This window comes from Oreochromis aureus, linkage group 2 (assembly GCF_013358895.1).
Source record: "Oreochromis aureus strain Israel breed Guangdong linkage group 2, ZZ_aureus, whole genome shotgun sequence".
Lineage (NCBI taxonomy): Eukaryota > Metazoa > Chordata > Actinopteri > Cichliformes > Cichlidae > Oreochromis > Oreochromis aureus.
In genome coordinates this window covers 3,326,729-3,338,214 of record NC_052943.1, presented here as the reverse complement: position 1 = coordinate 3,338,214, position 11,486 = coordinate 3,326,729, and the positions used below count along the sequence as shown (strand labels likewise).

The 11,486-nt window shown below is 39.5% G+C and overlaps 1 protein-coding gene across 1 annotated transcript in view; it reads right to left on the bottom strand.

Annotated features, from left to right (window-relative positions):
• Window positions 1-2,526: 2,526 nt before the first annotated feature.
• aff2 (AF4/FMR2 family, member 2) overlaps window positions 2,527-11,486 on the bottom strand; it is a 195,616-nt gene continuing 186,656 nt past the window's right edge. The window contains exons 25-26 of the mRNA XM_039615308.1: window positions 9,997-10,217; window positions 2,527-8,132 (exon numbers count right to left, since the gene is read on the bottom strand). Coding sequence (XP_039471242.1) covers window positions 8,011-8,132; window positions 9,997-10,217 — 343 coding nt within the window. The 3' untranslated portion in view covers window positions 2,527-8,010. The remainder of the gene's footprint in view (window positions 8,133-9,996; window positions 10,218-11,486) is intronic.

Here is an 11,486-nt window from a genome sequence, read left to right as displayed (position 1 = left end):
AAGAATCTTGAGTGTAAAATTTGGCTGATTTGGTTCATTAGGGAAAAAACACACTTGCTGGAACCTTTGCATATGTCTCAGCCTTCTGCTGCCTCTACTTGCGATGTCAAAGTGAGGTTCAGCACATCCTTGCAAGGCAACTTTAAAGACCTCAGCCCGAATGCAATAAAAAAGACAGAAAGAAGACAGTGAGTACGGCAGGATGGCTGCTTCAAACAGATTTTAATCCATATTTTAGAGACATTAAATATTTAAAAACAATGGAACTGCATCACAACTTTTGATCATCACATAGAACAACTTCATTATAAAAAGAACCATAGAAAAGGCCAAAAGATAGCACTGATAGAAACAGAAAAAAACTGTGCAACACATTTAGAAATACAATGCAATCCGTGTTGGACAGAACTTTTATTTTGTCGAGTTCTTTACAATGTTTCGTTATGCCAGTGATGTACATCAGATTCACAGACAGATTAGTCAGGCTGGATCAGAGGCACTGTGCTGCTGCTGTACCACCAATGTCAGGCTTCAGATACACAGTCTTAAACTTATTTGGTTGCCTAACTAACACGTCACAGTTTGGATTTAAGCATTTTAACGTCACTGAATACCACACGTGGCGTACGCTGTATTCATGTGGCGGGAATTCAGCCATGTGCTTTATTGCACTAATCAGGAAGATGGTGCTATTCTTCCAGCGCAACACAGGTGAAAGAGAAAAAGGCTAGACGAGCTGATGACAATTTTTCACCAATGAATCTTGAGCAATTACACTATTATAGTTTAAAAGCTGCTGCCCTTCTCGAGATTAATCTGGACATTATTAAGAGTCGCGGAGCAGAAACGAGCTTATTCGAGCAACAGTTTTTCACCGCAGGGAACAGAATGACTGAAAACCTTAAAGAAACTTCCTGTTAAATGGGTCGGTTACACTTGGACCGTTTTGATTTCCCACATGATTTAACACTGTTATGTCCCAGGAAGAAAAGCAAAATAGCAATCACAGAAATGCTACACACAAGGCAGTGAAGGCTTCATGGTAGAAGGTCACGTGATCGTAGAAGGAATATCATGGACTATTTGGAAATATGATCTTGCGTTTTCTTTTTTCCACTTTTCCAGTTTACTGTAAAATAGAGAACATGATACAACTGAAGTGTTGATGAAAGTATTAATAGAAATTTTATTTTAGAATAGTATTTTATTTATCCTCGCCAATTAATAAAACACAAAGTGCTAATTTACAGTAATAAAAGGAAATTAAAGGCATTATAGGAAATGTTCTTGTTGCTTTTCTTTTCAGGACACCACTTTCATGCCAGATGTTTAATATGGGCTCAGAACCATAAGCTCATTAGCCTAGCCTAGCCTAGCCTAGCTAAAATACTAAAAGTGGGGTTAATCTTCTAAAATGGGGTAACGATGCAGCCCCTTAGAACTGCTGGACAGAGACTCCGCCCTCTCTCTCCTGGGGTGTCTCTACTTTTTATTATGAATACACCCATTTTAACTCAATTGCAGAGTGTCACCAAGAGATGGTGCGTTCTTTACTTCTATATTTTTCAAATATTTTGCCATTAACAGAAAGTGGCTAAGTATCGTACTGCAGAGATATTATCTGAAATTGTAGCATGTTTGTGGCCGCCCATGTTTTGAAGGGCTCTGGTTCCAGAAATGACTTTCCCATTTCCACAGATTCAAGCCTTGAACAAAAGGCTTGAATGTTTATTCGAGCCTTGAACCAAGCAAGACAGATATGAAGTCAATCATGACTATGCAGAAGTAGCAGACTGTGTACATAAATACTTTTATTGGTGAACTACCCATCCCATAACTCAAGGCAGACGACTTTAAGGCCCCTCAAATGTAATCCTTTTCTTTTAGTGTTGTATAATAATAATTGTGAATATTATGTTATAGTTTGTGTTGTATGTCGCTGTTAAGATTCTGGTGTAGTACCATTCTGAACCATAAGATGGTGCAGAATGTCAGTATTCATTTATAACTTAGAAATTGTACCCAGATATTAATTTACCACATTTTTCAGACCATAAGGCGCACCGGATTATAAGGCGCATTAAGCTAAACTAAACAGTCAGATAAGTCAAACTTTACTCAACTCATTCTTCTTGCTTCCTCCACTTCCGTACCATTGATTCATTAATGTTGAATTCTCTCACAGCTGCTCTATTCCCATGTTGTTGCAGTATATTAATGACTAACCTCGTATTGTGGATGGATTATCTCAGTTGTTCTCCTGACTGAAGTTTGGTCCGTTTACAGCATCCTGCCATGCGATTGCATTTGTACCTAACCATCGGGAACTCTCACGTTAACTTTTATCGAGTGGAAAAAAGTTAGCGTTCATCCTCCAGCTTCACTGTTTATGTTATGCTAACATAGCTGTGTCGCTAGCGATCACGTAGCACATCATTATATACCAGCTAGCCCAACTTCAGTAACCCTACAAACGTCACTGCTGTTTAGTTTCCTGTCTTCATTTATGTTGGAAGTGATAGCAGAGCTGTACGTATTAGTTTTAAGTTTGTGCTGTTTTTAAGCTGTTTAAGCTGTTTTTAAACTTTGAATAGAGACAGGGATGCAGTTTTCCACTGCTTTCTAGCTTAATGCCAAGCTAGGCTAACTTACACTGACGTGAGAGTGGTGCTGATGTATTCATCACTTTGTAAGGCAAATCAGAACATTTCCAGAAATGCCAACTTTTTTTTTTTACTAAAGAACAGTCAGAGAGATGCTTGTTGTTTATCTCTTGATTATCGATCATATTTCTTGTTTTTGTGAAGAGCATATTAGCGTCTCCTTCCACTAACCTCAACAAATTCTTATTTATTGGATAATTCTTATTTGTAACACTGCTGCATGACTCTGACAGTAGAACGAATGAGGATGAACACAAAAGAAAAGAAAACATCTCTCTGGTAGATTACAGGAATTTGGGAAGAAAAAATGAAACCCTTTATTATCCTTTTAAATCCTGCTAGTTCATTTACTGTATGAGACAGTTTTGGCAATCAAAGCGAATCTGTGATTTTGTGAAATGCAAACAAATATTAGAGACACTCGTCACTACTGGAGAGATTATCAGTGTATTATCGGTTTGCTACCATCTGCTGTCAAAAAATAAATCAGTGTGTTTAGCTCTATTGTAATCACAACAGCAGTGATGATGTTTCTGCCTTTGATAAACAAGTTGACAACTGTGATAATGCAACAGGAGCTAATGGGATATTTAATAAGATGCCAGCAGAATAAAAGGCCATGCTGAGAAAAGTCTGTCTTCAAAATGTTTCAGAATATACCCACATATTGACATTGCATATAAATAAACTGTTGCATGAATTCAACATTTACCATAGCTGTCATGTGACATGTAGCATAGTGGAATGAAACTGATATTTCCCATGTCACAAATGCAATGTTTCTGACTTTTTACAGCATATTATTGTATATTGTACCGCTGCATACAAGAAGAATAAGGGACCATTAAGTGAACTTAACAATAACCATATAGTAACATCACAGTTTCACCATAAAACAAAACAACATCAAACATCATTGAATTGGACTGAGCGACACTGCGGACCAACTATCGACTTGAAACGACTGAGGTCAGAGAGAAACGGTTTGTGGGTAGTGTTTACAGGTTGTTGTAGAAGTTCAGTGGCTCGCTGGGACAATCCTAATTTGGCTTCAAGACCTCAAATAAATACAGAAAACAACTGTAAAAAGCGTTATTGTTAAGCAACAGGAAGTGGAGCTTGGACAGCTGTCTAAATGGTGATTAGTAAGCATTTTAGTCGTTCAGATGAAGAACCATGAGTCCATTTTAAAGGAACAGTTTGACATTTTGGGAAATAGTCTTATTTCCAATGTTTAAACAGTAAAACGCTAGATGTAGCTAGCATCAACATACACATATAAAACATGAACGTAGCTTCTAGGTCAAAAAATTAAGCATTAGACCTGCATTCTCTCTGAAGGCCACCAGGCAGCACTAGCTGTGGTTGCTGTTACCGTATGTTGTATTATGTAAGTCTTGGTTATACTAAGTTTGGATGTGTAGGATAATTTGGTTATGCTCGTTTGCTAACTTACTTAGCTAACTAATTTATGATTAACAAGTAGTTCACCAGTGAGCAAGTGGTTTCATGTTTAAACCCACCCGTCCTTGTGACATCTAGTATTTTGAAACTAAAATCGTGAAAACGCTAATGTTTAGGATGTAAAATGGGATATCATGTTAGCTATGTCCATCTTTTATATCATTTAAAAAGCATAAATTTAGCGTACAACAAAAATAGAGATACCTTTCATTCAAATGTAAACCATTTGATTTTTATTTGTTGTATTAAAGCAAGTTATGTATAGGGGGCATAACCACTTGTTTGATATGGTTTTCACCTACTTTGTTTTAAGCTAGTAGCAATAGCTAGTATTAGCTTCCCAGTTATATCAGTGAATTGTCAATATAGCTCGCTAAAAAGGCTAGCTCGTAACTACACAAGCTAGCTTAGCCTCTTCTTTTTTAAAACAGTCACATCTGATTCAAAAACAAAGAAAGATATAAAGCTTCAAAACTGTAGTTTTTGAAGACTGTTGGGTGGTTACGTCAATCTTGTATGTACATTCACTGAGCTAGATTTTTCCTTTCTCCATTTTAAATTTTTTACTAATCTACATGAACTAGCTGCTAGTTTTAGGTTCTATATGTCATATACAAATATGAGTTTTTATTCTCAGAAGTAAGAAAAATATTCCCAAAATGTCCACCTATTTCTTTAAGGTTTAATGTTCTTGAGGTTTCAGACTGTTTAAATGGCTGTGTATTTTCATGAGACGTCGACCTTTTCAACACTGCATGTGACTTATGTAACAAGAAATATACTTTTTTTTTTGTTTGTCAAAATGGACACAAGTAGTTCTTGGTCTGAAGCTATCATTTATTGCATGCGATGACTTAAAATTTTCAGGCATTTCAGACAAACCTATACTTGCTCAAACCGTCAAAAAGAGAAAACACAGCAACAGATGCTAATTTGGCACATTATCGCACGTTTGTTTGTTTCTTTTTTCTTTTTTTTAAAGCCAAACCCTGGTGTCTTCATAAACGCCAGTAAAAAGCTTATGGAAACATTTGATTTTACGAAAAACAATCTCATATTTATACCAATATGGTATGGAAAATCATTTAGATTCATTCTTTGTTTTAAATAAATAGAGCAATTCCCACCGGACACAAATAGAGGCACTTGAGTTTCCTTTTTTTTTTTCCTTTTTTTGTTTTTGTCAAAGTGAAAATTCCATTTCACATCCGCATTGTCTTCCATACACATTCAGCGATGGTCAAATGATCCAAAACTTAAAAATTCATGCTTAATGTGCTGGATTTACAAAGACCATAATAAACTGATTTGGAGTCTTGATGGCGAATGTGGAAACGTAGAAACGGCGTGGTCTCTTGTTTTTAATGCGCCACGATGACTTCAAAATCACTTTGCCGCTTTGTAAATGCAGCTATAGCCTGCGCGCTGGCACACACACGTAGATGCCCCATTTACCTGCTGCACTTCCTCATTCGCTCACATTGAATCATTCACAAGACACAAGAAACACTGTTTTCAGGAGTCAGTCTGTACATTATTGTACACAAACATCGTTATTGTTCGGTCAGGTAATGATTTTAAATAGACTTCACAATAAGCTGTACATGTATACACACTAATGACACAGCACAACAAATGTGGGGAAACGACTATAAGACACCCGGCAGTTGATTTGATCTCATTACGTGCTGTACAAAGTCACAGATATAGTTTTTGTTTCTGACATCAGGGCAGAAAAGCCGACGTGACAGTTTCACCCTGTTTACTTGCTCTGCATGTGGGTGGGGGCTTAATTAGAGCCAAATCATACTGAATCTTGTAGTTTTTTCCCCCCAGTAAGTGTTTGACGCCTTAGTTGGTGGGTTACTATGGGAACTAGAACTGAGTGGAATTTCACAAAAGCTCATAACCAGCAAGAGAAGAACCAGACAGATGCTTTATGTGATGGAAGAAAGCCCTTATTTGTAGGTCCAGCAAACTGGGTGTTTGTTCTGGTAACCCACAAAACTGAAACTTGACCCTATACTACAAGACTTTAGTTTTTGAAGCTTTGCCCTATCGTACCTGTAATGTAGTTTACAATTTTATTTGGTCAAAAGATCCTCATTTAAATACAAAAATCTCATTAGCAAAGATTCCCTTTTTGCTAGTGCTCGTTTGTTTAAACTGTGTGAATCTCGGGCTTTGCCGGGTGGGAGTGGGGTAGTCTGCCTGTGTGATACTGAGGAGAACCACAAAACCCAACTGCACTGTGTGCTTTTCAGAAATTAAATATGGCATAAAGGTTCTTCCTGAACTGCCAACAAGTTAATTTTGCCATTGTTGAGAGTAACAGTTTATCTTCTTTACTCCCAAATTAAACCAGAATAATAGATATTTTTACTAAACTGAAATGTCATCACGTCACACTACAGTCACACTAGGGAAACTCTGAAACGGTAGCCCTGAAGATGGCGACCAGGTGTCCGACTGCTCAGTCTCCTACTTTGGTGCAATAAGATGGCAAAAAACTGGGAGTCACTTTGCGATTGTGAACGGTGTCAAACTGGCAAATACGTGCAATCTGTTTGTGATAATACAGGGATTAATGGCGATAAATCGGTGAAAATATCAAATCTTTTGCCATCTGTCACAAGTATGTTGCTGTCTACATGCACAGAAATTGACATGAACTGCAGAAGATCATAGACTGGAAACAGAATTCAGAAATTCCTCCACCAAAAGTCACGTAGCTCCTGACGCGGGGGCTCGGCAGTCTCGCTTTGATGTAGGAATATAACCAGAACGCAACAACTGTTTGAGTCGAGTTCCCTGTCGCAACTATGTCAAGTTGTGCTCATCTGTGCAGACTGATTGCAATAATCTAATCTGTCTGAGAGCGACTACAGTCAGAGTTGGACTCTGTTTGGAGACAAGTTGCTGCTCGACGGGCAACCTGTCAACCTGTGCAACTGCCTTACAACTGGAAGTGGTTAAGCAGAGGTTGAGTGCTGCTCAATCTCTGGGCAACCAGCTGATTGCACCGACTCACTGTAAGTGGAACAAGTTCAGTGCAGTCGCCCATCAACAGCTGATCCTCCTTGTCACAAACAGGTAGCTGTCCTGGTTTTTTTCTCTAGTGTGACTGAAGCTTTAACTGATTACTAATAACTAACTAATAACTGCAGTAACAAGTCAGGCATAACTGTGTTTTAGACTTTATACACAGAACTAGCAGGTTGTAGCTTTTGGTTGGTTGTTGAGGATCCCTCTTTAAAGACTGAAGATGGAGTGAAATAAAGGAAGTGCAATAAATTTAGCCTCCATTAGTGGTTGTAGCTGAGCCTCGTTAGCAGTGTGGTCCTTAACTAATAGATTGGACTGGTACTCTTCCACTTGGATCAATATCAGCCTAAAGCTTTAATTCTTTCCTAATCATTGACACATTTCTGGTCCACTGCTGGAGGAGATGAGCCTCTGTTGAGCTCTTTCCCTACATTCAGCCTCACACCTGTCTGTTGGAGAATGAACCCATCTCAGTAAAACAGGGAGATTAGGTTGGGAACATGTGTGGTCCCTTCAGGAGTTAAAGCTACAATCACTTGTATGCTGTTGCTCCCCCCCAAAAAAGCAGCATCAGCCAAATTGTTAATATGATCATTTGTATTCTGTGGTTCACAGCTGAAATTCCCAAACTTAGTTACTGTTCACTCCTAATTAAAGGTGATTTCAGCCCAATTAATCCACCTGGTGCAAGCCATTATATTACCATGCATGGTGTTGAGACATTCAAAGGATCCCAGTGGGAGCTGAAGCATCGTTCTGGGTCTCATCTCACTTGTTACCCGAGTTCTAGCTCCCAGCCCATTTCTTCTTTTTCTTAATGTTGGCTCTAGTCCAGTCTTTACAGCAGGTGAGCCTCTATGCGGAGCCAGTGCAGTCCCTGCCTGACGTAGCGAACCAGCTCTGTCATGCTGCTCTGCTGACTCAACGGCTCCATCACAGAGTCCAGCTCCTGGAAGAAATCTACAGGAGGGAGGGAGACAGTGTTACTGAGAGCGCCTCTGTGCTTAAATGAAACACACAAACTACAGCTGGTGTTTTTCCAGTGGAGCTGTGGGCGACATGGGGCAAAAGTCAGGCTGGTTCTTTATTCATAGCTGGTCCTACAAGCCACGCCTGGCATCTGTTTTCACTAGTCAACTAGTGTAAATAGTAACGTGAACATTTCTCTGCAAAGGTTTTAAGAGCTTTAACATTCACTTTCATACAGCTCATGTTTATATGGGCGAGCACACAGGAAGCAACTCATCACAAATCGGTTTGGCGCTGGTTGGCTGGTCATTAGTAGACGTTACGGACCCTGGTTGCCACGGTAACCCTCTAACATATTAACATCTCTCATTTGCCAATCCGTGGTATCCTTCACTCTAATTGGTAGTTGCTTCAAACACACGTCTGTGAGTGGAGGAAAATTAAATTTGGGAATATTTTGCCCGTCAACACTTTAAATCACCAAATGTCACTTTCTGCGGTTGCTGCTTACAACATCAGCTCAAGTTGTTTTTTGTGGACACCAGTTTAGACTAGCTTTTAGTCTTAAGGTCATTGCAAATGGAGAAAGTGACGTGAAATTCTGAATTACGCCGAACACGTTGTATTTTTGGCCTCAAAAACAAAAAAACGCACTATGACAAAAGATGAAGTCGACATCGAGCGATGATGAGCTGCTCCTTATATTTCTAAAAAGAAAAGGAAGAAACTGAGATGATTTTGGGTTCATTTAATTCTCAAGAGAAGGCAGCAGGGGGAGGATTTCATGGTTTGATCCAGGAGTTGGTGCTTTGGTTCATATTTCAGGATATCAGTGGGGCAGCTGAGCTGATCTGATGGGGCAGAAAAGTCATTTCTGAGAAACGACACAGCATCTAGCTGTGTGTCTGAGTAAAACAGTATTATTTTACTATTTGTATATTTAATACTGGTGCAAGTTCTGAGCTACGAGTGCACTTGTTACCAAATGCAGCAACCTGATTGGTCTGATCTGTTTACTTGCATCCTAAAAATCTGAAAAAGCAAGCTTGGTCCAAAAAAATAAACGCTGCATGTTTGAGCATTCGGTGTGAATGGCTCCATTAAGAATAGCCAAATCCGAAAAACAACTTTAACACATGAAATATTTGCACAGGTTTTAGGTTTCCGGTGTGTAAAGGCCTTTAGTCTAAAAAATACAACAAAAACACTCCACAGTGAGTTGGATACAAATGAAAAATGAGTACTTCCACTCAGCGCTCCAGTATGGTAGTAACTTGTAAATCTTAAGCTTGGCTGGCCTGTTTGTGATCCTTCATTGACCTTTGTGACTTTAATGGAAACCATAATTTACACAAAGTCTTTACAGAGGTCGTAGACCAAGTAGAAGCAGGGGGGTGTTCTCATAGAACCACACCTACAACCATGCAGTCGCCCCCTGCTGGCTGACACTGGCTTCTCTGTTAGTGCCCATTTTCGATATACAGTCTATGGCTAAAGCCATAGGTTTTAGCCAAATAATAATAAATTATTATTTATTAAATAGTAATTAATAAATAAATAAGAAATAAAAATGTACACAGTTAAATGTTTTCAACAAAACTCCTGCTGAAAGTTTTTACGTGTTCAGCAGTCTTTCTCAGTATCTTCAACACGTGAGTAAAGCTGTTTTACTCAAACTGACTCCTTTACCACATGTATGAGTCACATGTACATGGCATACTTTGCATGCCTGTCATGTTAATCATCATGTATCCAGATGTTAGAGATATGAACGGTGGTGACAGTAAATATTCAGCAGCGTTTTGGCGCTCATGTGAAAATACATCCAGCAGTACGCGCTCTTGTGCCGTCCTACCTTGGCTCTCAGCGGCCAGTCTGTCAGCCGTCTCCCAGTGTTCGTAGCTCCGCAGGATGTTGTTTGTGATGTTAACGTGACTGGCAGCCATGTGGTGAATCCTCTGGGGGATAGCCACGCTGCCCGATGACCCCGGTACACCTCCGGATCCTCCTCCCGCTCCTCCTCCGTTGCTGGCTGGAGAAGGGCTAAGTGACAGAGGAGACGGAGTCCCGTTGACCCTGAAAATATGGAAATGCAATAAGTCCCAGTGACATCACAGGGAGCCCCTTTATGCCATAAAAAAGACCTGTTCACTGTTCTTACCTCAGTTTAATAATTATTACAGTGTCTGCGCTGTTTGTATAATTTATATGTCAGGGAGTCAACAATGACCGGCTTGTGATCTTAACTCAAGTTAGATGTGATAGATGCTGTAGTTGCAGTCGAGCAGTTTTGCTACAGACAGTATAAAAGATGAATGTTTCCATCGTGACATCTCTCATGGAGAAGTCCTGTTTTGAAGGCTTGAGCTGGAGATTTTCCCCCTCGCCTTCTTGCTGCTTTAAAACCAGCTGTGATGAGTGAGAGTTTGACTTTAAAAGCCAGGACAGCGAGCGCCCATTGGCAGACTATCAGACACACGCTGGATAATCCAGCCTTCAGACTCTAATAAAGACCACGGTTTAAAAATTAAATTATACAATTATTTAATACATCTTTACTCTATTATACCAGGAAGTGGTTAACACATTTGTTTGATAAGGAAAAGGTTGCTGGTTTGATTCCAGCAAGAGACACAAATCCTCTTTGGGTTGTCTTAGGAAGTGGATGTGGTGTGGAGCTTCCTGCTGTGGTGTGAAAAGGGACCAGCTGAAAGTAGCTTAACTATAATACTGGAAACCAGTGAATGAGCCAAATCAGGAAACTGTTTACTAAACTCAACGATGTCTTCTTTTTGTAACCAAAGGATGCGCCCCCTGCTGGACATTAGATTAAAAACACTTCGCTTGTTGGACTGGAACTACTTCCATCTTTTAAACTGTTTCTAGGTTTTGCAAGAAAAGTCAAATATTGTCACATTACAGAAGGCAGCAGGGAATAAGAAGGAAGCTATTTGCAACATTACTGACAATGTGATTTTTAAAGCTGCTCTTATTATGTTTTTCTGGCCGTTTGTTGTCAGTGTGGTGTTTATAGCTTGTTCCACTGCCCGCAGAGCAGCATTATCATTGATTTGCAGCTGTGCTGCTGGTCACCAGATGAATGTAGGTCTAAAATTCTTTCTCCCTTTAGCTCTGTCATCACCAACTCTAAATGAAAGTCTGACTTTTTATCCGTGGGTTGCCAATGTTGTGTGTTTACAGCTGGAACGGCGAAAACAGCTGACTGAAGACAGTACAGATGAGACCGAACCAAATCATTTTTTAAGCGCGGCCTCACATCCAAAACAATCAGCTGAAAGATGCTGATGGACCTCCTGAGTAAGTAACATACAACACACACAGAAA